This window comes from Perca flavescens, chromosome 22 (genome assembly GCF_004354835.1).
Source record: "Perca flavescens isolate YP-PL-M2 chromosome 22, PFLA_1.0, whole genome shotgun sequence".
In the NCBI taxonomy this organism is placed as follows: domain Eukaryota; kingdom Metazoa; phylum Chordata; class Actinopteri; order Perciformes; family Percidae; genus Perca; species Perca flavescens.
In genome coordinates this window covers 5824631-5852049 of record NC_041352.1, presented here as the reverse complement: position 1 = coordinate 5852049, position 27419 = coordinate 5824631, and the positions used below count along the sequence as shown (strand labels likewise).

Below are 27419 nucleotides of genomic sequence, written 5' to 3'. Positions count from 1 at the left end.
CCTGCTCTGCCTTTGAGAAATGAAAGCTCAGATGGGCCAATCTGGAATCTTCTCCTTATGATGTCATAAGGAGCAAGGTTACCTCCCCTTTCTTTGCTTTGCCTGACCAGAGAATTTGGCCCACCAATGAGAGAGAGAGAGACATCATGGCTTGAAAACAAACAAAGCATGGCAGTTGGTCAAGGCCACACCCCCACCCTCCACCTTGCCCCCCCTCTCTTCTCCTCAATAGCTACAGACACAGAAATGGCACATCCTAAGGAAAGCACACGGCGGGACTGGCTCTAGTGGCTGTAATTCTGCACCAAGGCTGAATTTTGGGAAAGAGACTTCAGATACAGTATTAGGGGACCACTAAGGTCTATATAAAAGAGACTTCAGATACAGTATTAGGGGACCACTAAGGTCTATATAAAAGAGACTTCAGATACAGTATTAGGGGACCACTAAGGTCTATATAAAAGAGACTTCAGATACAGTATTAGGGGACCACTAAGGTCTATATAAAAGAGACTTCAGATACAGTATTAGGGGACCACTAAGGTCTATATAAAAGAGACTTCAGATACAGTATTAGGGGACCACTAAGGTCTATATAAAAGAGACTTCAGATACACTATTAGGGGACCACTAAGGTCTATATAAAAGAGACTTCAGATACACTATTAGGGGACCACTAAGGTCTATATAAAAGAGACTTCAGATACAGTATTAGGGGACCACTAAGGTCTATATAAAAGCATCCAAAGAGCACCATGTCATGGGACCTTTAACGCTTATAAATGAACAAATATCTTGTTCACAAACAGAAACAAGATCATAAAACCACAACTTTAGAAGTGCTGCTAATGGCCTCTTGGCTCTACATCCACAAATAATACATAGACATGACAGTGGGATCAATCTTCTCAACTTACTATTGGCAGGAAAGCAAATAAGAGGGAAAAGTATTCCTTTAAAGTGTCAAATCATCAGGTTTTCACTACATTAGAAGCAAAGAACCACGGAGCTACCAGGGCTGTAACACTGTTAATGATAATAATACAGCCAGGATTAATGACTAGCTGCTTTGACAACCAGTTGGGAGTTAAAAAAAAATAAATACTGAGTAAAACCAGGGAAGTGTGCTGTGGACTCTCTATTAGCTGCCTTGCTGAAGCCATTTTTATGTGAATAAAAATAGACTCCACCCTAATAAAACACAATTGTGAACATTTTCTTCTAGGAGACAGCCAAAAGGGTCCAGTTCTGGGACTTTAAATGGCAACGCTGTTATTCTGGGCACCTTCATATGAAGGGTGGCTTTTCAAAATGCTCCTAAATGGATTATATAATACCTAAATAAAATGTCTCTCTATGTACTTTGTAGGGGGAAAACTAGACTAGGGTGATAAAATCAAAACACTTGACAAAAAAAAAGAGAGAGACGCCTCTGATGTAAAAAAGAGAGATGGCTACAGTTGAGATCAGGTTGCTTTAAAAGTCAAGATATGTATATAAAAGGTATGCAAAAAAAACAACCCCGGAGGATATTAGAAAATATATTAATTTCTCTTAAATAAAATTACATTTACTGCCCTTTTTTGAGAGTGTACCTGACAATGTTTTGTTTGGAGTAACAGTCATGGAAGCATTATAGAAGCACAGAAATATAGTTAAGACAGTAGGCAAATAGGTTTTCTTTTCCCTCCCTTTTTGCCCGCTCAGAGGTTGTGTTCTTTTAAAGACATATATATGTAAGTTGACCACCAAGAAGAAATATGTCAACCCTTTGGTTTCTAATGGCCTAATGTTATAAACACACTAAAGATGGAGTCCTGGTTGGCCTGGCGACTGATGATGTGCTGGCAGGACTGCTGGTGCTGTGATGGTCTAGGCTCGTTCCACATTCTGGTTATGGACCAAGGAGCTCAAACTCGTGGCTCGTAGTTGTGTGGCCCAGACTGAGACCCAGATCAATGTGCAAGGCCCATATTCTGGACAAACCCTCAGCCCTGTAGATTCACATCCAGACCACAGCTGAGCTCTAAATCCAACCCTGATCCGAGGCAAAAGCTTATTTTTAGCTCTGTGCAGCTCAGGTATGGCGACACAGCAGTCTGGCGCATTCTTGTTTTATCCCCCCCTCCCAACCCCCAACACGAGCCACAGCAGACATAAAAAAGATAAAATACCTGCATATTTTTGTCAAAGCCCTTCCCTTTTCTCCCTGTACACTCTGTGTGGATCTCAGGAGTGAGTCCAGCTGACTGGAACCCAGTGAGTCTCCGTCTCCACTTTCTTTAGTGCCAACCGCAGCTCGCTGAAGGCTGCCGAGAGGTCATCGTTGACTATGACCTTCTCAAACAGGTGGCCATGTTGAGTCTCCAGCATCTGGGCAGTAGTCACCATCTCCTCAAAGTCCTCCTCCTGCAGTGTGTACGTGAGAACAGAGCAAAGATGACAGAGATGCACAAACCAAAAGCAAAACGGCTCATTTGAGGGTGCCTATCTGCTGCAAAAAGAAAACACTGGCCACAGTAAACAAGAGGGGAAGATAGATTCACGTACTGCAAACACAAATTACATGGCCTTGAACACACAAATAAACATCAAATGGCCGGTACGGAGCCCGTTCTAACCTCCCAGAGACATGGTACCCACACATGAACCCTGGCACAGACCACGCACTAAAACCTCCCCATGCAAGGACCTGACCTCAAGGAATTTTCATCATTTCCTCACACGGTTATCCAATTCTCAAAGAAAATATCCTCAAAATATCCTCAAAATGTTGAGGACAAAACATAACCATCATTTCCAAAAAAAAAAAAAAAAAAAAAAAACATACAATATTGCCAGTCTGGATTTGATATGTGCGATAGGGAAATGACAGCGTGTGGCGACGCTGTTCTATTGTCAGGACTGAGAGATCAGACCGTGTGAACCTGCTGACCAGCCTGTTGCATTTAGTGGAGTTGACAAGGTGTCAAAAATGGACATAATAATAATAATAATAACATATAATAATAATAATAATAATAATAATAATATCAAAAAGCAATTCAACTCATGGTTTTATTTGAAATTCTGTGTTCTCATGATCAAAGATGAAAAATTATGTCAGGGGTTAGGTGTAGAGATTTACGGCGCAGCCGACTGCAGCGATCTCGCTTAATACTGGACCAAGGTCACAGAATGTTGTTCCCATCAATCACTTAAGACACAAAAACATAGGAAAATAGGGTCCAGGTTGAAAAAAACAATGGTTACCATTTAAACAGGCGTGCTCCAAAGGGATGAAGAGTTTTCCAAGTCAATATGCAAATCAGCTGTCCAGTATAAAGAATAAAACCACGTGCTGTGAGGAATAGCCAAATAACATATTTTTATCAGGGTAGGAGTAAATATTGGCTAGCTGGGGCTCCTGTATTCATAGAAAGAGCATTCTGAAACAACCCAGGTATCTCTCCATGGTGGTCCCTCTGAGGCTTTCTGGTTTCAGCTGTGTGGGCCCTGGCTGACCCTGCCCTCGGTGCAACAGCAGGGTTAAAGTGGCTGCACTGATTTAGCCTCATGTTTTTACTGGGAACACTCAACTTTAGATTTCTGGATAGATATGGTTTTATAGTGAACCTCCATTGCCAAACACACAATTATAAATACACAGAGATGCACAAGAGCTCAAACATACACACATACACACCCATACTCACAAACAGGCCGGATCAAGCTGTGTGTGCGTACAGTGTGTACGCACATAAACACAGCCTCGTTAAAGTTTAAAGCTCCTAAACGGCTGCGCTTTTCGAGACGCTCCTTCTAGCCAGGAGTTACTTCAGAATGTTTCTGGTGGTTTTCCGCTTCATAATGGATTAGCTGCGCAGCTAAATATACACACTCGCTCGCTGTGTCACTCAGCAAAAGCCCTGTCTGTGTTTCTCGTGCCCGGCTGGCTCTCATGTAGCTACCTTACAAAAACCGATCCACACCATCTCACACTTTACTGTCTTTTGCGTGGAACGTGTGATCGTTTTATTAGCCTGTGTCTTGGAGGATGACAAAAAAATGGATGGGCTCAGAGAGGGCAGAAGGTTTGTTGGCCTGCGGAGAAAAGTGTTCTCCAGTGGGACTATATTCTCTGTCATCTGGACCGAAGCCTCTGCAGGTCTTTCACTATTGGACAAGGACTTAAAGATGACCACTGTGCACAAAACCAGGAAGACAACACGTCTGACCTATCCTGGCAACTAAAGGAACCTGGGAGAGACTGTACACTGTTTTGTGAGTGTGATGTTTCCATGTCCACCAGCGAGTCTCTACGTCTCTCTCTAGTTAGACCATTCCAGGTAAAAGAACATTAATCACGGCAGGACACTGCCTAAGGGACAGTGAGCTGGGTAGAGAGATGGAAAAAAGAATCAAAAAACAGAGGAAGAAAATAATAAGATAGATGTGGGATGAAATAAAAGGGGCAGAGAGATGGATATAATGAAGGTAAAAGAGTCTAATGGAAAACTGGGCAAGTAGGAGTGAGTGGATATTCTTTGGCGTCCACTGATCCGCACTGGATCGCTCTCCTCAGAGGGCAGTTTGAGCTGATGCCACTTCTGGAGGGCCAAACTTGTGAAGAAAAACACCGGGGACTCATTTATCCCCACTGCCATTAGATTGCTTAATTTCCACATGAAATGATGTAGCGTTGTGTGCCTGCTTAAGTACTTTGTTCCAGCAGAGATAAATTGCAGTTTTCATTGCACATTACGTATGAAGCTATTGACTCTCAGTTTGGTTTTACCACTGTTTGTCCATGCTGCACATACTGCAGACTTGAATCAATGCCATGTTTGTATGGTTGTGCGGTTATGGTTTTCTTTTTTGCATTATCATATTTGTGATCCTACTGTGTTCGTTTTACTGTAAATTCTGTTTAGAGAGGAAAATTCACCTTATGGGACTATATACCCTTTCAGCCCAAAGCAGCATGTGTCAGCCTCAGGTATCATCTTTTAATACCACCACGCACACCATGTCCTCAGCGGGAAACCTGCTTTATTAATCCCAATGAAACACACCTGCGTCAAAAACCAAGCGGATCTTTCCAAATCAGTTTTAAAGATATTATGCTTTTTGGCTTTTTCCATTTCCTTTATTGTGTTATATATCTTTTTTGTGCACGCTATAGGTTAACAAAGTGAAAAAGCCCAAAGTCCCCCCCAAAGGGACTTACCATCTCCAACAGAAACCACTGTTCACAAACTGCTCCAAACAGCTCTATTGTAGTCCAGCCTTTACTTCAGAGACAAACGTGGGTCACTTTGTAACACACATTATAATGCTCGCCTAGCTGCTAGCGTGGCACGCCCTCATACTCTGCTTCTGACTGGCTAGTAGTCCTTACCTAGGTACTGTCAGGGCACGCCCTCATACTCTGCTTCTGACTGGCTAGTACTCCTTACCTAGCTACTGTTCATGTGCGACTCCCAACAAAGATGGAACAGAAGTGTGATGTCTCACTCTGTAGCTAAAACAGAGAGCTCAACACACAGGGTGAAAAGAGAAGCTGCTGCAATGTGCAGTACAACAACAATATGGATAACCTATTCTGGTACAACCTCTAAATAAAATTATGAACCTGAAGATGAGCATAATATGAGCACTTTAAATGATTGTGGTAACTTCAGATAATATGCTATTTTTGGCCTGAATTATGCATTGCATCAGCCTGTTTTTGGTTGCTTTTAAATCCCGCTTCAGCTTCTTTTTGAAAAGTTACTCCGAATCATCTCAAGCTCAAACAATGGGGCTAAAGTCCGACTCTTCAGACTGCTGAAACAATGAGACGACTGTTCCTCAGCCTTTATCATTAAAGCAGACATCAGCCTCTCTGAGAGAGAAATACAGCTGGCGGTGAATAGAACATGTCTGAGATGACTCACCCAGCAGCTTCTCTTTCAGAGCCTTTAATAGCAAATCGGAGGTAGCTTATGTCCTGTCACTGTGCATGAACATTTACACAGAACCTGGTTTGTAACCTGGCTGAAATATGCCTCCTTGTCACACAGTTTATAGAGGTGTATTTGTGTTACTTGAGAGAATAGCAAAGCTAATAAAGGGACAGTGAGTAATAACAGCATGGGTTGTTAGCAATCGTCCTGTTTCAGACAACTAAAGCTCATTGTTCTCAGGACCCTTGCTAAGAAATGAGGAGCAGACTGAAGGCAAAAATAATATTTCACTGACTGGCTAAGGCTAAATTTTGACAGTCAAGTGAAATATCTAAGGGATGTTTCTGTTCAACTGTGACCTACTGTATAGCTGCACACTGTACTGCATGTATGATAGCACCTGAGTGTGTTTGATTGAGCAGAGCCAGCACGCTCAGTGGGGAGGATGACTCTGGGGCGGCCCAAAGAAATGTGCTGTTAGCCCCATACAGTTCGTGGTTGCTTACGCTGTTGTTGCTTCCTCAGCTCACAATAATCAGTGGAGCTGCATGTTAGGTGGAGTGTTATTTCAGGAGAAAATAGGATGCAATCCATATTTATTTACACAAGTAGAGAATATTGAAGCAGAGAATGAAAGTCACTTTGTACTGTACTGTCCATTCTACAGTGATCTAAGAAAAATACTCTCTGATAAAGTACCAACTCAGGTAGAAGAAAACGTTCAACTTACGCACAGTAGCGGGCTCATAGAGTAGATCTTGCAGAGCATCATTTTGCCTAGTGTATAAAAGTTCAGTATATGTCTGTCTGTCTGTCTGTCTTGCTCTCTCTCCAGTTTGTCTGCCCTTACTACTTTATTTGCCTAATCTGTTTATTTAAAAAGAATTTCCTATACCATAATTTATTTTGGTCTGAAAAGGTTTTATGTAGAAATGTTAACTTTTTGTTTGTACCCTCCTTGTATTTATCTGTTTTTTTGTGTTGAATTTATTCTGTTTTGTGTGAAAACGAATGGGAACCAAGTGTGTTTATACAATGAAAGGGGGCTCAAGTTGATAGAATGAGAAGAAAGGCAAGAATGCTCAAAAATGTGTGGTGACTTAATAACACATGAGTAATTAATGAGGTCACCACTGAAGATGAACATGCAAATGTTTTTCAGGTGTTTTTTGGGGAAAATTCAAGTCCCAATTTCATAAGGTCTTTAAAATACTTACCATCCTGACATGACAATGAAAAGTAAAACTTAAGTATTTAAATGATTATGGAATTAGGGATCCCCCAGTCAGAGCTGGTTAATGTGCATGTTATTTGCATGTTTTCAATAAATACATATATATAGCATAAATGAAACCCCAGCTGGTAATAGGCGCCACTCTTTGCCCACCATGTTGGATTTACAGCTGCAGACCCCGGCTCACTCCCCATCACCCTCTCCACTGTTCCTCTTCTTCACTCATCCTCAAAGTGCTAGTTTGTCTCTGTCTCATTTGACAGCACCGACTCTTATTCAGTCTCTCTCTCCCCCATGGGGTCCCATCTGTGGTGTGTTGCTGACCGAAATTTTGGCCTCAACGCTGCATGTGGCGAGCGAGACACGCGTGCAGGCGAGCGAGCACCGGGGCTTGATGGGGCTGGGAAAACCATCATCCACCCTAACCACCCCCCCGCTCTGCAACTTCACAGCAGCACCGAACGCAGGCTAATTGATTTCATCTGCGTCAGGCTGGGATAAAGGTGTGTAAGGGATGACCTCACACACACACACACACACACACACACACACACAGAGTGCAGATAGTGTTTCTGTTATTTCTTCTTGCTGCTAATCTGTTGTGTGCGTTTCTACACTGTAACACATTGGACTTTGTGTTTAGTGTGTTCCCCAGCTTTTTTTTTTAAGATTATTTTTCTGGGCTTTTTCCATCTTTAAATTCTTGTCAGGACAGCTAGGTGAGAAAGGAGAGAGAGAGAGAGAGAGGGGGGAAGACATGCAGGAAATTGTCACAGGTTGGATTCGAACCACTGGACCACTGGAGGCATAAACCTGTCAGTATATGTGCGCCTGCTCTACCACTGATCCAACCTGGCCACGCCCCAGCTATACTCTTCACGTGACTGTTCTTGCAACGTATACATGTCAGCATCTTCTAGTCATTGCACGTTGGCAATTTTTGACGATAAAACTTGATTTGCTCCCTGGCTGTATGCTCAATATTTCCCTTTATCCTTACTTAATGTATATCCTATTAGCAGTATCCTGTTATTTTCTGCTGTAGTGATTTCCTCACAGGGGTCATTAAACTTTCATTTAACTTAATCTCATCTGAAAAGCATTTACAAATATCATGCAATTTGGGAGCACCAGCCAGGCTACCCATTGAAATGTATATCAAATTGATTTCCTGTCATTGTCTAAATCAAGGCAAACCTGACCCATCTGGTACTTCAAGCAACTTAAAAAACTCTAAACATTATGTTGATGAATGTCTGATTTAGCGGGAGAAATAAACGTTCTCCCCATGTTCTCTTACCGTGAATGGCTTGGCAGAACCCTTGTCGTCCTTGCCAGATAGGATTTTGCCGTTCCGTCTGGTCTCCCTCAACCTCTCGATCGTAGGAGGCTTTACCAATACTATAAAGGGTTTAAACTCTGCTGTCCGCAGGTGCTTTAGGGTCTTTAAAGAGAAAAATAAAAAAAATAAAAAATAAATATATACCGTATATATGAATTTAAAAGCAAAGATGTTAATTGAGCAACAACAGAGGAGGACAGCAATACAATAGGAATGTTAAAGTAATTTAATAAACATTTAGGGTTAAAAGCCCAAAAAGTTGACAAACAGTGGTTGAGTGCATGGGTTAGGCCTCTGGTTGTGTAGCGCATGTGGTTTTTTTAGAAGATAGCAGAGGATACATTTCTGTCCACATCTGCCCTGCCTTCTGGTCTCCTCTTTCTGGTTTACGATTGCATTAAACAACACCACCCATCTTGTTCTCAAGGGGTAGAAGAAAGTTCAGAGCTGGTTAGTGGTGGCGTCAAGCTTCAGGCTCTCCCCTGGTTCTGACATCGTGATCAGGGCTTGCAACTGTGCTAATAGGCAGTGGGTCCAAACCCACAACGGATAGAAAGATGGGTCAAAAAACCAAAAGAGGGGCAGGAGAAGAATCACTGAGAAGCATTTATCTCAGCTCTCATCAGCCGTCACCAAGTCAGCATGGGAGCAATAACATGCTTTTACACTGCCACTGATCTGATCCATGAGTCAGAATGGGCTCATAGTGGAGGAAGGGGGGGGGTCGTCAGCTTACACAACACCACGAATGTATTCATAAAGCAAAAAAGCACAGACGCAAATGTACATACACCCACATGAGCTTCCGCAGACTCTTTCTCACACACTTTAGCCAAGGGCTCTGGGGCTGACTCTCATTGCTGCTCAGACCGGGGTGGTTTGAGAACCTGCCAGGCTAATCTATATAATGATGTATTTGTGCCTCTCATTATCCACTGAACAAAAACAAACACAAAGGAGCTGATGGGGCAGCAGCTGGATGATATGGGCCCGACCCTGGACTAATGGGAATCATGCTCGGAGGTTTCTTGGGGCTCAGCGACAAGCCGGACATTTATGTAGGGTCTGATCGCCACCACCCAAGACATAAGCCGAAGAGGAAATCTTCAAATAGAGGAAATTAGGGGTTATTGCTCCCTGAAAATGCCCCCTTTAAAACCCACTTTGCTAACCTAGTTGGCTGCCAAGGCCTCAGGAAAGCCAGGGATGAGATAGATCTGTTTCTGAGGTAGGTAGGGGCAATGGTGCAAAAAGTTCAAAAATACAGGGAAGTGTGGGATGGTAAGATTCAAATGAGATAGAGAGGAAGGGTTTGTGTCACTCACATGAGGCTGGACATCCAATAAGCACACTTTGTTCTTGGAGAGGACGGAGCGTATCGAGTCTAGACTCGTTCCGTAGTAATTCCCTTTGTACTCGCCATACTCAATGAACCTGAGAGGTTGAAAGAGAGAAGAGATGAGAAGATTGTTAAGTAAGAAAACACCATTTTTGTGCAGGGATTAGTGTCTAATGCAACACTAACGTCCCTTTTGAAGTAACATTAGAATCTCGTCCTAATCTGGTCGACTGTGTCAGCACGCTCCTGAGATTTATCTTAGAAATAATGATATATAAAAACCCTACAAATCCACAGAGACAGGAGGATTACTCTTTCAACTGCTGACAGATCTGAAGATAGCATTCTCAAGCTGAATTGGAAAACCAGACGGTTTGGGCGTTTTTAAATAATCTCCCATGCAACTATTTCAATTAGTAACACCTGTTTGTTCCAGAAAGACCACAAAGCCCCCGAATGCCTATCCCTCCTTTAATCCATGAGGATTTTAGCCCAGCAAGCAACTGCCTGGGCGCAAGCAAACAACACCAGATAATCGTCCCCCTTTCACAGCAATCAGCTGTCATGAGGAAAAAGCCACCAGTGTATTTTTAGCTAAAAACAACGAGGAAAAAAAAGGCAGCAAGAAGAGTGGAAAGAATTTGAAGCTAATAGGACGAGCAACGGGCAGAATGACTGCCTCTGTGTAGCTGATGCCATGTAAAAAGAATTTTATGGTAATTGCCCATGTAAGAAAGTTTTACTGAGCCTTTTTTTTTTTTTTTTTTTTTTTTTTTTTTTTTTTTAAAGGAAGCTTAAGTCTCGAACAAACCTCATATTTGGTTATGGGAAATTGATTTAAGAGCTTACAGTAGCCTGTGTTGAAAAAACTCACACCTTACAGCATTTTACGCCGTTTGTCATCAGAGGTGGATGGTATATAGATTACGGGAAGGCGTGCCAGTGTAGTGGAGGTTTGGCTATATTGAGAGTATGAATTGTTGCCATTTTGACACGGAACAGGGCTTCCCTTGGGAAAGTTGTTCAAGCTAAACACACGTTGTTGTGGACCCTTTTATTTCTGCATTGTTTCTGCTGCATGCAATGAGGCATAACGCAAACAAGGTCATCTCACTCCTCGTCTACTTTGCTGCCTTGTAATTTCTGCATGGAGTGTCCCACGCATCCATCCCACATCACAACTCTGTCACTCACCCCTCCGACTCCCTGAAAAACATTGCATGCCTCGACCTACACCGCAACATGGCCTAAATATACAGCACCCCCTTTCCCTTCTTCTCTCTACATGCTCTGACACTATGCCCTCACCACCACAGGCTTCCCTCTGTGTGTTTGCGTGCATAAATGTTTTGCATGTGTACCCTACAGTATATCTCCCCCCTTCCAGCTTGTGTGAGACCAGCAGAAAGACATCAATCATTCTTATGACTATTACAACTTGCATTTCAATTTGTTGGCCACAAATGTCAAGGCGGGCCGTGGTGTGGCTGCATTCGCAAAGAGCGCCTCAGGAAAGGAGGAAGCAGAGACAGGAGACCTTGGGGCCACTGTCTGGAGATCTGTTACCAACACAGGGCCCGGCCCTGTCAACACCAGCTCACACTCCGTTAAAGAGAGACACAGACGACAGCAGGGAGGCTGTCTTTGAACAGTGGCAGCAAGTGCTGGACCAGTCAGACTGTCGCACTGCCTCTAGTGGTCCAGAGGGATTCTGTTGTTTTTTATAAGAGTGACGGGACTCAAATTGCACATGTTCTAAAAACTGTTTTATTTGTTAAACTTTGAAATAGCAAAATAAACCCTAAATAAAACCTATTATAAATGTGATTGGGATACAGGTCATTCCCTCTAATGTGATCAGAGATGAAAGATTAGTCCATTAATCCTAGTAATGAGCTGGTTCAAGTCATGGCAAGAAAAACATGGCAAACATTTCCTAGTTCCAGCTCATTGTGAATTTTAAAATCACAATTTAACTGACTGAAATGCATGCATTAAGTATTCGGGGCCTCTGTAAGGGAAAAAACAGATTTTGAGAATAAAGTCATAGCATTTGAAGAAAATAAAATGTTATGGGAATAAAGTTTCTACTGGGAAAAAAAAGTCCAAATATTTTTAGTATAAAGTTGTTATATTATGGGATATTATAACTAACACACACACACAAACACACACACAGAGAGATTATGAAGTGTTTTGAACAGTTTGTGAAGACATATCAACAACAGCATACCTGCCTTAACTGATCCATTACAATTTGCATACAGATCAAATAGAGCTATGGATGATGCTGTATCCCTGGCTTTACATAATGTGCTCCAACATCTAGAGGGCAGGGAGAAGTATGTCAGGATGCTATTTGTCGATTATAGCAGTGCCTTTAATACTATTAGACCTTCTATTTTAATATCTAAGCCGTTAGACCTGGGCCTCTGCAATTCTATCTGCAGGTGGATACAGGACTTTCTAACAGGCCGCCCCCAGTTAGAGTTGGCACTACATACTCAGCCTTTATAGTGCTAAACACTGGAGCACCTCAAGGCTGCTGTCTCAGTCCTTTATTATACAGTCTGTATACCTATGATTGTATTGCTAAACACCCCACTAATAGTATCGTGAAATTTGCAGACGACACTACTGTAATGTAGGACTCATTGACAGCAACTATGAAATTGCCGATAGAGATGAGGTGAGTAATTTGATCATGTGGTGCAACAGAAATAATTTGTCTCTTAATGTGGGGAAAACTAAGGAGGTCATCATAGATTTTACAAAGAACAAACCCACACATACACCTGTCTTTGTTAACAACTCTCCAGTTGAAACTGTTAACACCTTTAGATTCTTAGGCATCCACATTTCAGACACCCTCACATGGTCCTTCCATATCAGCTGTGCCATTAAGAAGGCACATCAGAGGCTTTATTTTCTGAGGTGTCTTAAGAAATACGGTATGTCCCTAAACATTCTACAGAACTTTTACCGCTCAACAATTGAAAGTATACTGACCGGTAACATTGTAGTGTGGTTTGGCAGGGCTACTTCACATGACCTTAATCTTCTGACAAAAGTGGTCAGGACTGCATCTAAAATCATTGGGGTTCCCCTTGAATCGCTCCAACACATTTACTGGAAACGCAGCACTAAGAAGGCACGAGGTATTCTGTAGGATTCTAGTCATCCGGCATATAATCTCTTCTCCCTCCTTCCATCAGGGAGACGTTTGCAGAGCATCCCAACGCGCACAACACGTTTTAGGGATAGTTTTTACCCCCAGGTAATAAGGTTATTGAACGATAGCACAACAGGAAGGAGGGCTGTGGTCTGAACATAGTCACTTATGTATATTGTGTTTGGATATTCTAGAGGTTTTTAAATGCTATTATGTTTTTAAAATTGTTATTATTGACTGGTGCTGAGAGAGAGCTAAGGCACATTGTATTTCATTGCTGTGGTACTTCGTATTAATATGCATATGACAATAAACTTGAACTGAACACAGACACAAACACACACACAGACACAGACACAGACACACACACACACACACACACACACACACACATCAGTTGTTATATTATAACAGCTATTATAACAGTGTCAAATTTCTGCAGGGTAAATCGAGACAGCTGTCCAAACTGAGTTTTCTGCTGCACGACTAAAACTACTTTTGAGCGTATACATGTTCCACCAAAACAAGTTCCTTCCAGAGGTTATTTTGCAGCGGCACCGTTGTTGCATCTGGCGCTCAGCGCCGCCCATGACGATTATGATTGGTTTAAAGAAATGCCAACAAACCAGAGCACGTTTTTCTCCAATCCCAGGAATGTTGTATGGAGTAGCGAGACCCTCCTCCGCAGCGCTGTGGAGGAAGGTCTGGCAGTGCGAGATTACAATTCAACAAATTGTATTTTAGTAAAGAAATCTCCTGAAAAAAGTGCATTTGTTTTGGAAACAGACAAATAGAAAATATCTAAAAGAACTTGCACATTTGTTCAGGTGTTTTAAGTGAAGAAATGAAGAGTCTTCATACAAAATAAAACAAAAAATTATTTGGTAAAATGCATATATTTGCAGTATAGGGGAATAACCACTGCATATGGAAGAAAGAGAATTGTGTGACCTGATATTAACTTGTTTAAACTTTACTGCATGCTCTGTCTTAATTGGAAATTGCACACAGTGCGGCAGTGGGACGTTATACGTTTTAAAGTTTATAAGTTGTAAATATTGACATCATGAATATCTGTAGCCCATGTCCACCGTATAAAGGTGAAATATGAAAGTTTGTTGGGTCAGTCAGTCAGTTTTCTTTACTTATACCGGACACAGTTGTGCCTACTTGTTATTGTGGATATCCGTCTCAAAGAGATGTCTGGAGATGAAGTGGTACTCCACGCCGTCGCTCTCCTGGTTCTTCTTGGCCCGACTGGTGTCTGTGAGAGAGGAGAAGAGAAGGAGTGATTACTTCAAACCCAGACTGTCTGACTCACTGTTGGGGCTAAAAGCATCTAAACCGAGCCCCTTATTAACATCGCTGGAAGTCTGAAACACAGCACACTGGGCCATGCCAACCCTTGTGTATATTATTGTGTAATAGCACTATAAAATACACAACCTGTAGTGCTGCAGCACTAAAGTCAGACACTTAAGTGACATTCAGCAGAGGTTTACTGTCTTATTAAATTTGTCTCTTGTAATGTGACTGCAGGGCCTGTAGAAACAGAAGCCGTGGCGTTAGTCGCCAGTGTTAGCCTCTGTAAGGTAATTGAGTTTGGGAGCTCTCATTAACATCAAATCTCTACATTTACTTGGCCATAAACCATAAAGCCTTGCTGTAAAATTGGCAGTGGGGGCAGCACAAGAGGGGAACGTGAGCAGGCAGCGCTGGAAGGGCTTGTAAGGGTCAAGGAGTCGACTCACACTCCGGCTCCTTTCAGGAGTACTCCAAAGGTCAGAGGGGAGAGTGTACACCCGTCAGACACTCCAACCAGCTCCAAAACAAACTATTAAACTTTTATCACCTGTAACCAAAACTGCCAAGCTCTGTTTCACTCTCCTCCGAGTTGTTCGTTTTGTAAGCATGTGTTGAGGCTGTGCCCTGTTAGTGGACCAGTGCCTTTCCTTTACAGGGTCCAGACTGATCTACAGGGTTCATGGAAAACCAATGGTGTGATTTATACAATGCGTCACTTGCTTGAAAAGGAAAGACAGCCATAAATCCTACTGTGGTGGAGAGGACACTGAAGAAGATCAATGACTTTCTGTCGTCAGCCCCAGACAACAGTAGGAAAAACATGAGAGGGAAGGCCAAAACAGCCTTGTCATAAGATAACATATATTTATACCTCCCATTCAGAAATGTGTCAGACACAGCCAAAAGCCTCTCGGTAGTTAGACTAACACCATCCATTATTTTGGCATCTGTTTTGTGGCGCAGAAAATAATTACAGTGCAACAAAAGAATGTGCATCCGTTCAATCCCAAATCATGGAAAATATCAGTAAACTTGGATTGGAATCAAAAAGTTTAACCCCCTACTCTAATGGCTTATTGCAATGCTCCTTGTGTTTGTTAGACGGCTGGTTTACATTTTACAGCGACAAGCAGAGAGGGAGATAGAAAAAAAATATCTTAACCAGGGCCACAAGCTGGTGGTCTCCAAAACTCTGGTTTTCAAATTAACAAAAAGGGGTACCGCTTTCGGACTTAATCCGAAACAACAGCAAGTGTTAAACACATCCATGTGTCCATTGGCAGAAATCAAACATTAAAAAAAGAGGGAGACAAGATACTTTCCAAGTCTCTTTCCTCTCAATGAGAGCCAGGACTTGTGCCATACGTCTTCTATATGGGTCAGAATCAGGCTGTCTGGGCTCTATTAAAACACAGCATAACAGGTCACATTTGAAAACAATTAACATGCCTAGTGGAAAAAAGGCCCCACCGATGGGATTTTAACATCAGGGACATTTCTAGTGTCAGACTTCACTGGTACACATCCATTATGCCACACGGCATGTTACAAACCCGGCAATTAATATCAGCGGTCCTCAAATTTCTTCAGTTTCCCTCCAAGCCCCAGATGGTAACCGCGCAATTACTAATGCCACTGCCCTGCTTAATTGTATAAATCAAAAAGATTTATTTGTCCCAACGTGCTGGCTTTGGGACATCTCAGAACTGCAAAAAAAAAAAAAAAAAGCTTGCAAGACTTGGAGAGCCAGTCATTTGGATGGTGTTCAGAATTATGGCAAGCTGTCGTTGGGTCCTTAAAAGGAAAAAAAAATAGGGAATAGGCAGTGGAGGAAAGAGACAGAAAAAGACAGAAAGAAAGTGAGAAATAAGCTGTGAAAGAGAGGAGTGCGAGTAGCTGGGTGCCAATACATGAAGCAGTGGAATGGCATGTCTTCAGGAGGTAGAAAAACCCAGTTTCCTCCGTCATTCAGAGCTTGTCAGGCAGACTGTGAAAAGCTGACAATTACACAGGAGGAGAAACAACCGCCTGGGCCTTGAGAGAACCAGCCGTGCCCTGGGTGTTACTCACTGCCAGACAGTGTGTGTGTGTGTGTGTGTGTGTGTGTGTGTGTGTGTGTGTGTGTGTGTATGTGTGTGTGTTTGTGTGTGTCTCAGACTGGACATTCATCGCTCAAACAGCACAAGCACTCTCACACACTGAAAACTAAACTGGCGCAAGTCAGCTAAACATCCTTCACCTAAAGTGATTAATTTGATTTGTTGCTAAAATCTCACGGGGTGCGCTGTGTAGTCTGCCATCGTGTGTGCTTACATTTCTCTGAGAATGTGTATCCAACGTGTTTGTCTTGGTGGACAGGTGTACAAGAGGCTTCTTGGGCACAAATGGATTGAGAAGTAGAGAGCAGAGAGGGAGGCAACTTATCCCCATGAGAACCGAGCTTCAGTGTCAGTTTTGTATGTTTGACGAGGGTCCTCAGCAGCTCACCAACACCACCGATCTTTAATGCTTATTCCATCTTTCTGAGCAGCTTGATGTTTACAATAAGTTGTCCTTAGGCCACATCGGTTATACTGAGAGCTCACTTACTGCCAGAAATGTTTACAGAACATAGCAATAAGACTTGGTGATAAAGGTTTCTGCTCGGGTGTCCTGGTGGCTTAGTGGTTATGAAGCATGTAGGGACCTATTTTAACGATCTAAGCGCACGGCGTGAAACGGCTGGCATAGGTGCGTTTAGGGCGTGTCCAAATCCACTTTTGCTAGTTAGATGGCAGAAAAGAAGGTCCGTGCGCCGGGTTCAAAAGGGTTGTACTTAGTGTCTTCATTAATTCAAAGGTGTGTTTTGGGCGTAACATGCAATAAACCAATCAGTGTCATCTCCCATTCCCCTTTAAAAGCCAGGTGCGTTTGGACCTTGGCACATTGCCATTGTGATGGAGGATTTGCACCTTAATATTTTTATTTGTAATCTTTTGCATGTTTGTGTGCTGCTGCGCTTCCCTGTGTGTGTGTGTGTGTGTGTAACAAGCATAGTGTGCGCACGTAGTGCATAAGCCTAGACACATTTTACTAATTCGCTGTTAAAATAACAATGAAATGCTGCGCTATTAACTTTAGACCAGGTTTGTGTTGGTCAATGGCGCAATCACTTCCCGCTGCCTCAAGATAGCAATATACCAAGAATTCACCTGAACACACCTCCCTGTAAGACCAGCACGCCCATGGGCGCACAGATGGGCACAGGTGCATTTGCTATTTAAACGACGCTGGCGCTGGACGGGACATTGACAACTTCGTCGGTCTTAAACTAGCAAAGACACTTGCGTCGGGCTTTGCGCTGCGCCGGGTGCAAGATAGGGCCCGTAATGTCCCTGGTTTAATTTCTGCTAGGGATCATTCTTGCATGTCTTACTCTTCTCTCTCCCCCGTTTGCTACCTGTACCTTGACTCACTATCAAAATAAAAGCAAAAATGGCCTTGCAACAATAAAATCTTAAAAAATGTATTTCTACCTCAACATTTCTATTTTTTCTGCAGTTAAAAGAGGCCATATCTAAAATAAGCCTAAAAAATGCAATGTTTGGATGCTACCGATTCTATGACTGACTTTGTATCCAAGTACAACTTGTATGTAAAATCTAACCAATATGGCATTTTGGATGTTTTGTAAGCCTATTATGCAATTTAATTTAAAGTATGTTTATTGTGGGTTGAACAGAATTATTCTATGTGCTGTTGGAGCTACAATGTGTAGTTTTCTGATGTCCCACAACACAACTGGCTTTTTTATAAGCTGCTGTGAATGCAGCATGCGGAGAAAGCCGCAAAGTGGTATTTTCTTTCCGTTTAAAAAGTCATTTGGCGGGTGCCTGTGTAGCTCACCTGGTAGAGCCCGCGCCCATATACGGAGGCTCAATCCTCGACACAGCAGGCTCGAGTTCGACTCCGACCTGCGGCCCTTTGCTGCATGTCGTTCCCCCTCTCTCTCCCCTTTCATGTCTAAGCTGTCCTATCAAATAAAGTCCTACAAATGCCCCAAAAATAATCTTTAATAAAATAAAATAAAACAAGTTATTTGCCAATGAATAGCAGATCTAAAACCATGGTCTGGTAAAAGGCTTACGGTGGACACAATGTACAACACACACTCACACATAAGACAAACCGATGCATACACAGAGAGGAAAGACTAGAAGACAAATGGAATCTACTGGGTGACTTCAGATTACCTCAACGGCTTGAGTGAACTTACGTGGGATGGTCACACTAAAGTGCTGGGGGTCTGAGATCAACAGTTTCCTCTTGAGTTCATTCAGGCCAACTCCTGTGGGTCCTGCACAAACACAAACACATTGTGAATATGACAGAAGTCACAGAATCCATGACTACCTCTCTCCAATTACCAAAAGAGACAGGCTGCCATTCTGAGTTTCTTCCACTCTTCGCTTAATGTACATTGACACTTTTTAAAAATCCTTTACAAATGAGGTTTTTATGTAACTATAATCACATAAAATATACTCAACATTACCATCAGCATTTAACAGATTTATAGGACAATATCAAAATGATTATATCAATATACAATAAGTTATATATTTTGTAGTGCTCCTCCATTGAACCGGGTGGACTCAAAAGAGACTTAAAAAAATAGTTTATATATAGTATATAATACATTAGATACATACTGTACAGTACATTACAATAACACCTGCACCCCAATTATATATTACTAGTTTTATTATCATTATGAGAGATGTGGAATAAGAATATATATATATACAGTGGGGGAAATAAGTATTTGACCCCTTGCTGATTTTGCAGGTTTGCCCACTTACAAAGAATGCAAAAATCTACAATTTTAATCATATGTACATTCTAACAGTGAAAGACAGAATCCCAAAGAAAATTCCAGAAAATCACATCATATGAATTTATTAAAATTGATAACCATCTGATGAGGAAAAACAAGTATTTGACCCCCTGGACAAACAGCAAGTATTCTGGCTCCTACAAGCCAGTTAGTCTTTCTTTAAGACACAGCCCCAATCCGAACCAATTATCTACATCAAATACACCTGCCTCACCTCGTTACCTGTATAAAAGACACCTGTCAACACCCAAACAACCAGCATCCAACTTCACCACCATGGGCAAGACCAAAGAGCTTTCTACGGACATCAGGGACAAGATTGTTGATCTGCACAAGGCTGGGATGGGCTACAAGAGAATCGGAAAGCAACTTGGAGAAAAGATCAACTGTCGGTGCAGTTATCAGGAAATGGAAGAAGCACCACACCACCGCCAACCTCCCTCGGTCTGGGCCTCCACACAAGATCTTGCCTCGTGGGGTGTCCCTGATCATGCGAACGGTGAGGAATCATCCCAAAACCACAAGGGGGGAACTGATGAATCAACTGAAGGCAGCTGGGACCACAGTTACAAAAGAAACGGTTGGTAACACACTACGCCGTCATGGGTTGAAATCCTGCAGCGCACGCAAGGTCCCCTGCTCAAGAAGAAACATGTACAGGCCCGCATGAAGTTCGCCATTCACCACCTGGACGACTCAGAAGAGGCCTGGAAGAAGGTGATGTGGTCAGATGAGACCAAAATAGAACTTTTCAACTTGTCGTGTTTGGAGGGCAAAGAACACAGAGTACAACCCAAAGAACACCATCCCCACCGTCAAGCATGGTGGTGGCAACATCATGCTTTGGGGGTGCTTTTCAGCCAGGGGACGGGACAACTCCATCGTATTGAGGGGAGGATGGACGGGGCCATGTATCGTGGAATTCTGGACCGACATGTCCTTCCCTCAGTGAGAGAGCTGAAGATGGGTCGAGGATGGGTGTTTCAGCACGACAACGACCCTAAGCACACCGCCAAAGCAACAAAAGAGTGGCTGAAGAAGAAGCACATCAAGGTTCTGGAGTGGCCTAGCCAGTCTCCAGACCTGAATCCGATTGAAAATCTTTGGAGGGAGCTTAAAATTTGAGTTGCCAGGCGACAACCTCGGAACCTGAATGATTTGGAGGCTGTCTGCAGGGAGGAGTGGGCCAACATCCCTGCCGAAATGTGCACAAACCTTGTCACAAACTATAAAAACCGTTTGACATCTGTGCTGGCCAATAATGGCTTTTCTACAAAATATTAACATGCTGTTTGTCCAGGGGGTCAAATACTTGTTTTTCCTCATCAGATGGTTATCAATTTTAATAAATTCATATGATGTGATTTTCTGGAATTTTCTTTGGGATTCTGTCTTTCACTGTTAGAATGTACATATGATTAAAATTGTAGATTTTTGCATTCTTTGTAAGTGGGCAAACCTGCAAAATCAGCAAGGGGTCAAATACTTATTTCCCCCACTGTATATATATATATATATATATAAATTCAAATTTAAATATTGCATTATGTTACTTATATCACTAAATATTTTTCATCATCCTTTAATCACAGGGTTGGTGGTTCCATCCCTGGCTCCTTCTGTCGGCATGTTGACCTGTCCTTGAGCAAGACATTGAATCCCTAGTTGCTCACGATGGACAGACCAGCGCCTTCATTGCAGCTCCCCCACCATAGGTGTATGAATGTGTGTGATAATGGGTGAATGAAAGGCAAATTGTAAGCGCTTTGTCCGGTAAGGCAGAAAGGAGCTGAGATACGACAAAAAGAGTGGAGAGAACCGCAAGCTGAGAAAAGGAGAGGAATCCCTGAGAAACATTGAAAAACACTAAGATAGTTAGCTTGGAGAAGATCTAAGTTTACTGATGAAGCTGTAGAGGTGGACAATAATGCACTTTTCTTGTCAAACCGCAGGTATTTAGATCAAAAGTTACTAGTGTGTCTGGCTAAAGCTGGAGTTTCTGATTGGAAGGACGCCATTTTGGACCAAAGAGGACGGTGATGTGTTCCCTGCCGAGGAGGACTTTGCTTTTTCGTTTTTCGTGTTTGAGCCAAGTTTCCTGGACTGACCGCAAACTGCAAGTTGGACTTTTCTGTGCATTTGCCTCACTGAAGATAATGTTGAAGATAAATGAAGATAATGCCCGCACACGAGCAACCGTCAGGCCTGCAACTTTTTGTTTTGTTTTTCAATACCTAAGGGGTAAATCTCATCAGTGTCAGTTAGCCAATAAGCATGCAGCATGCTTCTACCGAGATCTCATAATGTTGGTGATTGGCTGTCTAACGTTACAAAACTCTACTTTACACACAGAGACGGGGCTCACGTAGTAGGAGCTAAAAAAAGAAGAAGCAAATAAGTTTGTGCCGTCATATGTAATGTTGTAATTTTGATTTGTTAAAATGGATATTATAAAATTGGTATCGAAAAAAAAATTGTTTAGGAACGGGTATCGAAGTCATGGTATTCAACGATACCCAGCCCTACTTACAGAGTCTGAGTAAGTTCTAAGTGTTTTAAGTTGAAACTGCTATAGAGGGAAAATCAGCCAGGTCTCATGGCAGTTTGTGATATGGTCACGTTATTGAATCTATAAGTCGTGGACAGGACACGATAATGTCGTTTTTTTCGTGTGGCGATTACGAATTTTAAAGCAATGTATTTCAATGGGAAGCATATTTCGTGATCACAGAACGATGACCGTAGCGAGTAGTATTGATAAGGCAAAAGTCCGGGCAGGGAGGTTGGTTGGGGGGGTGGATTGGTCAAACAACACAGGACTTTCACCACGGAGACCGGGGATCGCGTCCCGCGTGTTGCAGTTCCTTTCCTTGTTATTCTCTTCCTAACCACAACCGTCCCGCTGTTGTCGGTGTGTCCCGTGTGTGACGATTCCTTTCCCCGTTCTTCTTTTCCTAACCACAACCGTCCCATTGTTGTGGCGTTTCATTTCCCCGTTGTTGTGTGGCCCTGCGCCCAGGGATCGCATCCCACATGTGGCGGTCCATCCCGTTGTTGTGGCCGGCGTGTGGCGTTTCGTTTCCTCATTGTTGTGTGCCCCTGCGCCTGGAGATGCGCCTGGGGATGCGCCCGGGGATCGCGTCCCACATGTGGCGGTCCGTCCTGTTGTTGTGGCCGGCGTGTGACGCCTCATTTCCCCGTTGTTGCGTCCCCCAGAGCAGGTTCGATAATCGTGGCGTGTACACAAAATAAACGTCAAAATCGTGACCTGTACACAAATTAATAAATCAAAATAACGTGACTATTTCACGACCTGGCGTGAGACCGGGTTGGGAAAACAGTGTAAGGAGTAACTTTGTGTAATATTATTTTACGGAATATTTCCGTATTTCCATTTCCTTATTTAAAGGGTGTACTTTGTGATATATTTTTTTTTTATATATTTTTTTTAATTCAGTCTAAAGGTTAAATATTATTCGTGCATTTAAGCAAACCTTCAGTAAATGATACCTTTTCCTTTTAAAGAGTTGTCTGGGGTCAGTTATTTCAATACAGCACAATAGATGTGTATGTTATTAGTAGGGTAGTATATGATTAACCCAAAACAGGTAAACCTCGGTGGTAGCTACCTTAAAGAAACAAACCCAAACAGCGCTGGGGTGCTACACAAAGATAACTGATTTAATATGACAAAGCTACGGGAATTCTACAGTTACCGGCCATTTCTAACCAGTTCTTCTCTCATTGTAGCTTGGCAGAACAATAAACCTCCAAAACAGGTACACATTAGAGGTAAGGAGGCCTTTTCCTGTACCGTATTGTCACAAGTCAGCTGGACTTTCCATCATATCCCCAGTGGGGAAACTGAGGCAATAAGTTGGAAGGCAGGAGAGGTTATTGGAGTATTGTATATTTATTTATCTGTGGCTCAAAAACCTGAGCACCCGTCCAGCATTTAATAGCCAACAATCTAACATGTGGATATGGTAAAGTCCAATAAAACTTCAAAGTAATTTAATGTTGAAGGAACACTAAAAAATAATGGTAGAACCTTGTTTACACTGGTTTTGGTTTGGTGGAAATCACTGAATCAATATCCAAATGTTCTCTCTTCTTTTACGGCTTTGCCTCCGTTTCTTTTTCTACTCTTTGAATTTTGGTTAGTTGTTATACGGGTACATCAACTGTTTGAACCGACTGGCATCAATGTCTTCAACGAACTAGCTACAACTCAGTGTTGGAGTAACAAGTGCATGGCTAGGCATTTCAGTGTTTTACCAGAGCTCTGCAGTGGCTGGACAGTTAGAGACAGCGCTTGATCTGGGATCGAGATTCCTTGCATGCCTGACGTTCTGGGCAGGCACTACAATCGCATCAAACCCTATTGGAAATTCACTTCTCCAGGCAAATGTGTTTAGCAGGCCGCTCATCTAAAACAAACGGACAATGAGTTCACTCAGTGATGCGGATTAGGTAGAAAGTGAGGGAGAGGGAAGGAAAAAATGTTGAAAAAAGGCAAGCTCTGTATTTTTAAGAGAAAAGGTGCTCCTGTTTCCTCTCGTGCTATCTAGAGGACCAACACCTCTACATTTCCTCTGGTGTAAAGCAGAAAGGTTCTGGAGTGATCCACAACCTGATAAATTGGTGTGGACAAGAAGGCTCTTTTAAGCATAACATCTGAACACTGGCAGCGTTCACACACAGACAAATTCACACCCTATGCTTTCCCTTTACTTCGGCACCCAGTAACACATGGTTTGAGTCCTATTGTGCGACTGCTGTAAGTGATAAAAGCTGTTTCCTCAGCGGACTCACACTGTGAATTCAAAAAAGAGAAAAAAAAAAAAAAAGAAAATAGAGAAAAATACCACGACCCTCTTTGGACCAACGGTGCGAGGCATTCTGTGGTTAGCGTCTCTCATAAACAAGCACATGGCCAAGCGAAGACAGCAATTAATCTTAGCTGGGGAGAGGGAGTTTTTCAGTAAGAGAAAAAAAAAATAAAAAAAAAAGTACCTGGGGGTTGAGAGCTTGGGTGATTTATTAAGATGAGGAAATGGAGTTCATTTTGAATTTGTTTCGGAAGCGCGGGAGGAATGCAGCGGTGCTGTTTGAACAAGGCTGTGGACCAATGTTGTTGTAGGTGCTGAAGGTGGCAAAGCGTCGTAAAAGAGGCTCTTTTATGAGCCCTATCACAGTGGTGCAGACAGTCCTCCCGGCAGGCCACAAACCTCTACACAAGCTTGTTCTGAGGGAGGATATCAGGGCCCGGGCATGGGGGCCCAACAGAGCCATTTCTGCTACACTTGGTATGACTAACGGCCCCACTTCTGCACGCTCGTAAAACCATTTTCACCTTGTATCATCGCTCCCTTGCTTGCAACTTGTGATATCAATGATGCATGGTAGCAGACCTTCATCAGAATACCTCAGATGGCGATTAAAGCTTATTCCAGCTGTACCAATGCCTGCCAAGGGGGCCCAACAGACCCACCACCAGGTCTTTTTACAAGTAGAAGCTGTGCCCTGTGGTCCTGTTCCACCGTCTGACCCTAAACACGCCACCTCTTTGTGCATTGTTTGTCTTTAACAATGCCCCAATACAACAGCAACATTATAAATCTGAATACCACAATAAAAAAGGCATAACTTTTCAAATTTTCTGGACTAAGCTGCCATATTTAGATTGTGTTTATGTGTTTTTCTCTCCCTCCATTTGTCTCTCTCGCTGGCCCTCTTGCGGTACTTCTGGCCTTGCAGACTGCTGTGCCAGTAAAAGTGTCAGTTTTCATTACAGCACTCATTAGAGAAGTTGCTTTTAATATCTCAAGCTTAATAACTTCCAGGCCAAGTGTGGAGCACATCGCATGCAGTCTGTGAGCGAGAGGTCGAGGCCAGGCCCGGCAAGGCCCTTCTTTTGGGCCCCAGAGCCTCGACCCAGCCTTAAACCTCCCAGCCTGCATCACATCCAGGGTAGGGTATATTACAGCACTACTCATAGTGCTGGCCCTGCTGCTACCACATTTAAAGGATGACAGTGGTGCAATGTGGTCACAGCAGATCATTTACAATGGACTGCTACTACATTTTCAACAGGAGTTGAAATAGAGTCCCAATTTTATATATTTGGATACCACATAAACATTCACTTAGGCATTGGTGTATATAAAATATGTTTGGACTTAACCCCAAACTAAAAGCTTTCAATTCATCTTACTGTAAGTTCAGTGTGTCAAGTTCCAAGAAAATGTGGAAATCAGCACACCATTTTGTCAGGTTAAATAATCAGATTTCTTTCAAAGCCATCAGTGGTTTGGTCAAACTATGCATGCAGTATGTAAAATATATTTGTATTGGCAGTCGGATTTAAAATGTATAAAAACCCAGATAAGCATCTTGATTTGTCTTTGAAACAGATCTCAGACTCTGTGCAAGAGGTGGGCAGCAGGTCATTCATTAGTGGGTACTGTGGACCTTTGCCTCCACATTAATGAAGAAAGGCCTCGAGGCATTCCTGAAAAGCTTTGGGAGAGGGGGATGTTTGATATAAAAATAATGGGGGGGATTGTGCTGGAGCAAAGGGCCTGAGCTGGGCTAAGGTCATGTCAGGCATACAGGGTTGTGTCCTGTCTGCAAGTACTACAATAAAGCAGACTTTACTTTTTCTCTGAAGTGTTACATTTACTGTTCGCTAAACCATTACTTCACCACACGTTTAAGGCTGTAGATGGGCTGTAGTAAGAGGAATACTCTTAATGTAAAGATGTGTAAAGTAGTAAATTGTTTTGCCTTTAAAAACCAAAACAGAGAAAAAGAGCAGAAGTGTAAGAAAAGAATTACACAATGTGTATAACGGCGTTAACATAAGTTGCAGTAGTTAGCATGTCCGGCTAACAAGCGTTCTACCTACAGGAGACTTCCAGAGCCAAAGATCATGTAATTAGCTAGCTATCGTATTATGTAGGGTTAAATAATAAGTAAGAAAAGAAAAATCCTGTTCACAACTAGCACATCCACTGTGTGGAAGTCGGTCCTGAATGCTATCATTGTTTAGATTATAGCTAGCAGTTCTGTTCTATAAAGCCCCTTTCACACATGCAATGCAACCCTGCAATTATCTCCTCCTAGAAGGCACAGAAACTCTCCAGTCGCCTCTCCGTCAGCTCCGCAAAATGTATGCTGGGTTTTTCTTTTTTTACAAATATTAGTGCTTTATGTGGTTGACATTGGACGGTGACGGCATGTGGCTATGAGTCGCTCATCAGGATTTGGAAATCAACTTTGAAGTAGGGCTGTGTGTGTGTGTGTGTTAATCAAAATTTTAATCACGATTATGATTTTGGGTCCTAATGATCACAAAAAAAACAAGTATTTTGCACATTACGTACAGTAGACTTTTATTTTGTCTTGTGTTCTGAATGAAAAGTATGAAGGGAAATGTCACAGTTGAAGGTTTTTCTCTTTTGATTTGTTTAACTGTTTCACAGTTTTTAAGATTCAATAATTGCAACGTCTTTCCAAAAGTTAACGAGGAATCGTGTTTAATAATCTTGATTTCAATATTGTTGTTGCAATAAAGTTGCACTAAGCTGGTTTAAGTCCTATTTATCTGATCAATAGCCCTGCTATGCCCTGCTATGCCCTGCTACATCCTGCTATGCCCTGCAGTGCCATGCTACGCCCTGCTACACCCTGTAAATCCCTGCAGTGCCCTGCTACGCCATGAACTGCTACAACTACTATTTCTAGTCGTAGTTCCATTATCTTTATTGTGACTATTATTGCCACTGTTCATCACACCCCCAACCGACACCGCCAGACACCGCCTACCAAGAGCCTGAGTCTGTCCAACGTTTTTCCCTAAAAGGAAGTTTTCCTCACCACCCGAGGTTTCTCCCTAAAAAGAAGTTTTTCCTTGCCACTGTCGCACTAAATGCTTGCTCTTGCTTACTGGATTGTTGGGTCTTTGTAAATTATAGTGTGGTCTAGACCTACTCTGTTCTGATCTGTAAAGTGTCTTGAGATAACTCTTGTTATGATTTGATACTATATATACAATTTAATTGAATTGTTATCACTGTAAACTGCATAAGGTGCTGTAAAAGGTCAATTGCTCGGATGAAAATTGACAATGGCCAGAGTACAGGTTGAAAGTATGGATTTTGCTTGTTGAATTTCTAAACTTATCAATTGCTTAAATAGTTTAAATGTAGAGTGTTGAAAC

General features: G+C 42.4%; 1 protein-coding gene across 2 annotated transcripts in view; it reads right to left on the bottom strand.

Annotated features, from left to right (window-relative positions):
* Nucleotides 1–707: 707 nt before the first annotated feature.
* Nucleotides 708–27419, bottom strand: part of mpp7a (MAGUK p55 scaffold protein 7a) — a 161235-nt gene continuing 134523 nt past the window's right edge. For both annotated transcript variants that reach the window (XM_028569896.1, XM_028569897.1), the window contains exons 13-17: nt 18575–18655; nt 14185–14278; nt 9829–9937; nt 8462–8605; nt 708–2409 (exon numbers count right to left, since the gene is read on the bottom strand). In XM_028569896.1, the coding sequence (XP_028425697.1) occupies nt 2230–2409; nt 8462–8605; nt 9829–9937; nt 14185–14278; nt 18575–18655 (608 nt within the window). In that variant the 3' untranslated portion in view covers nt 708–2229. The remainder of the gene's footprint in view (nt 2410–8461; nt 8606–9828; nt 9938–14184; nt 14279–18574; nt 18656–27419) is intronic.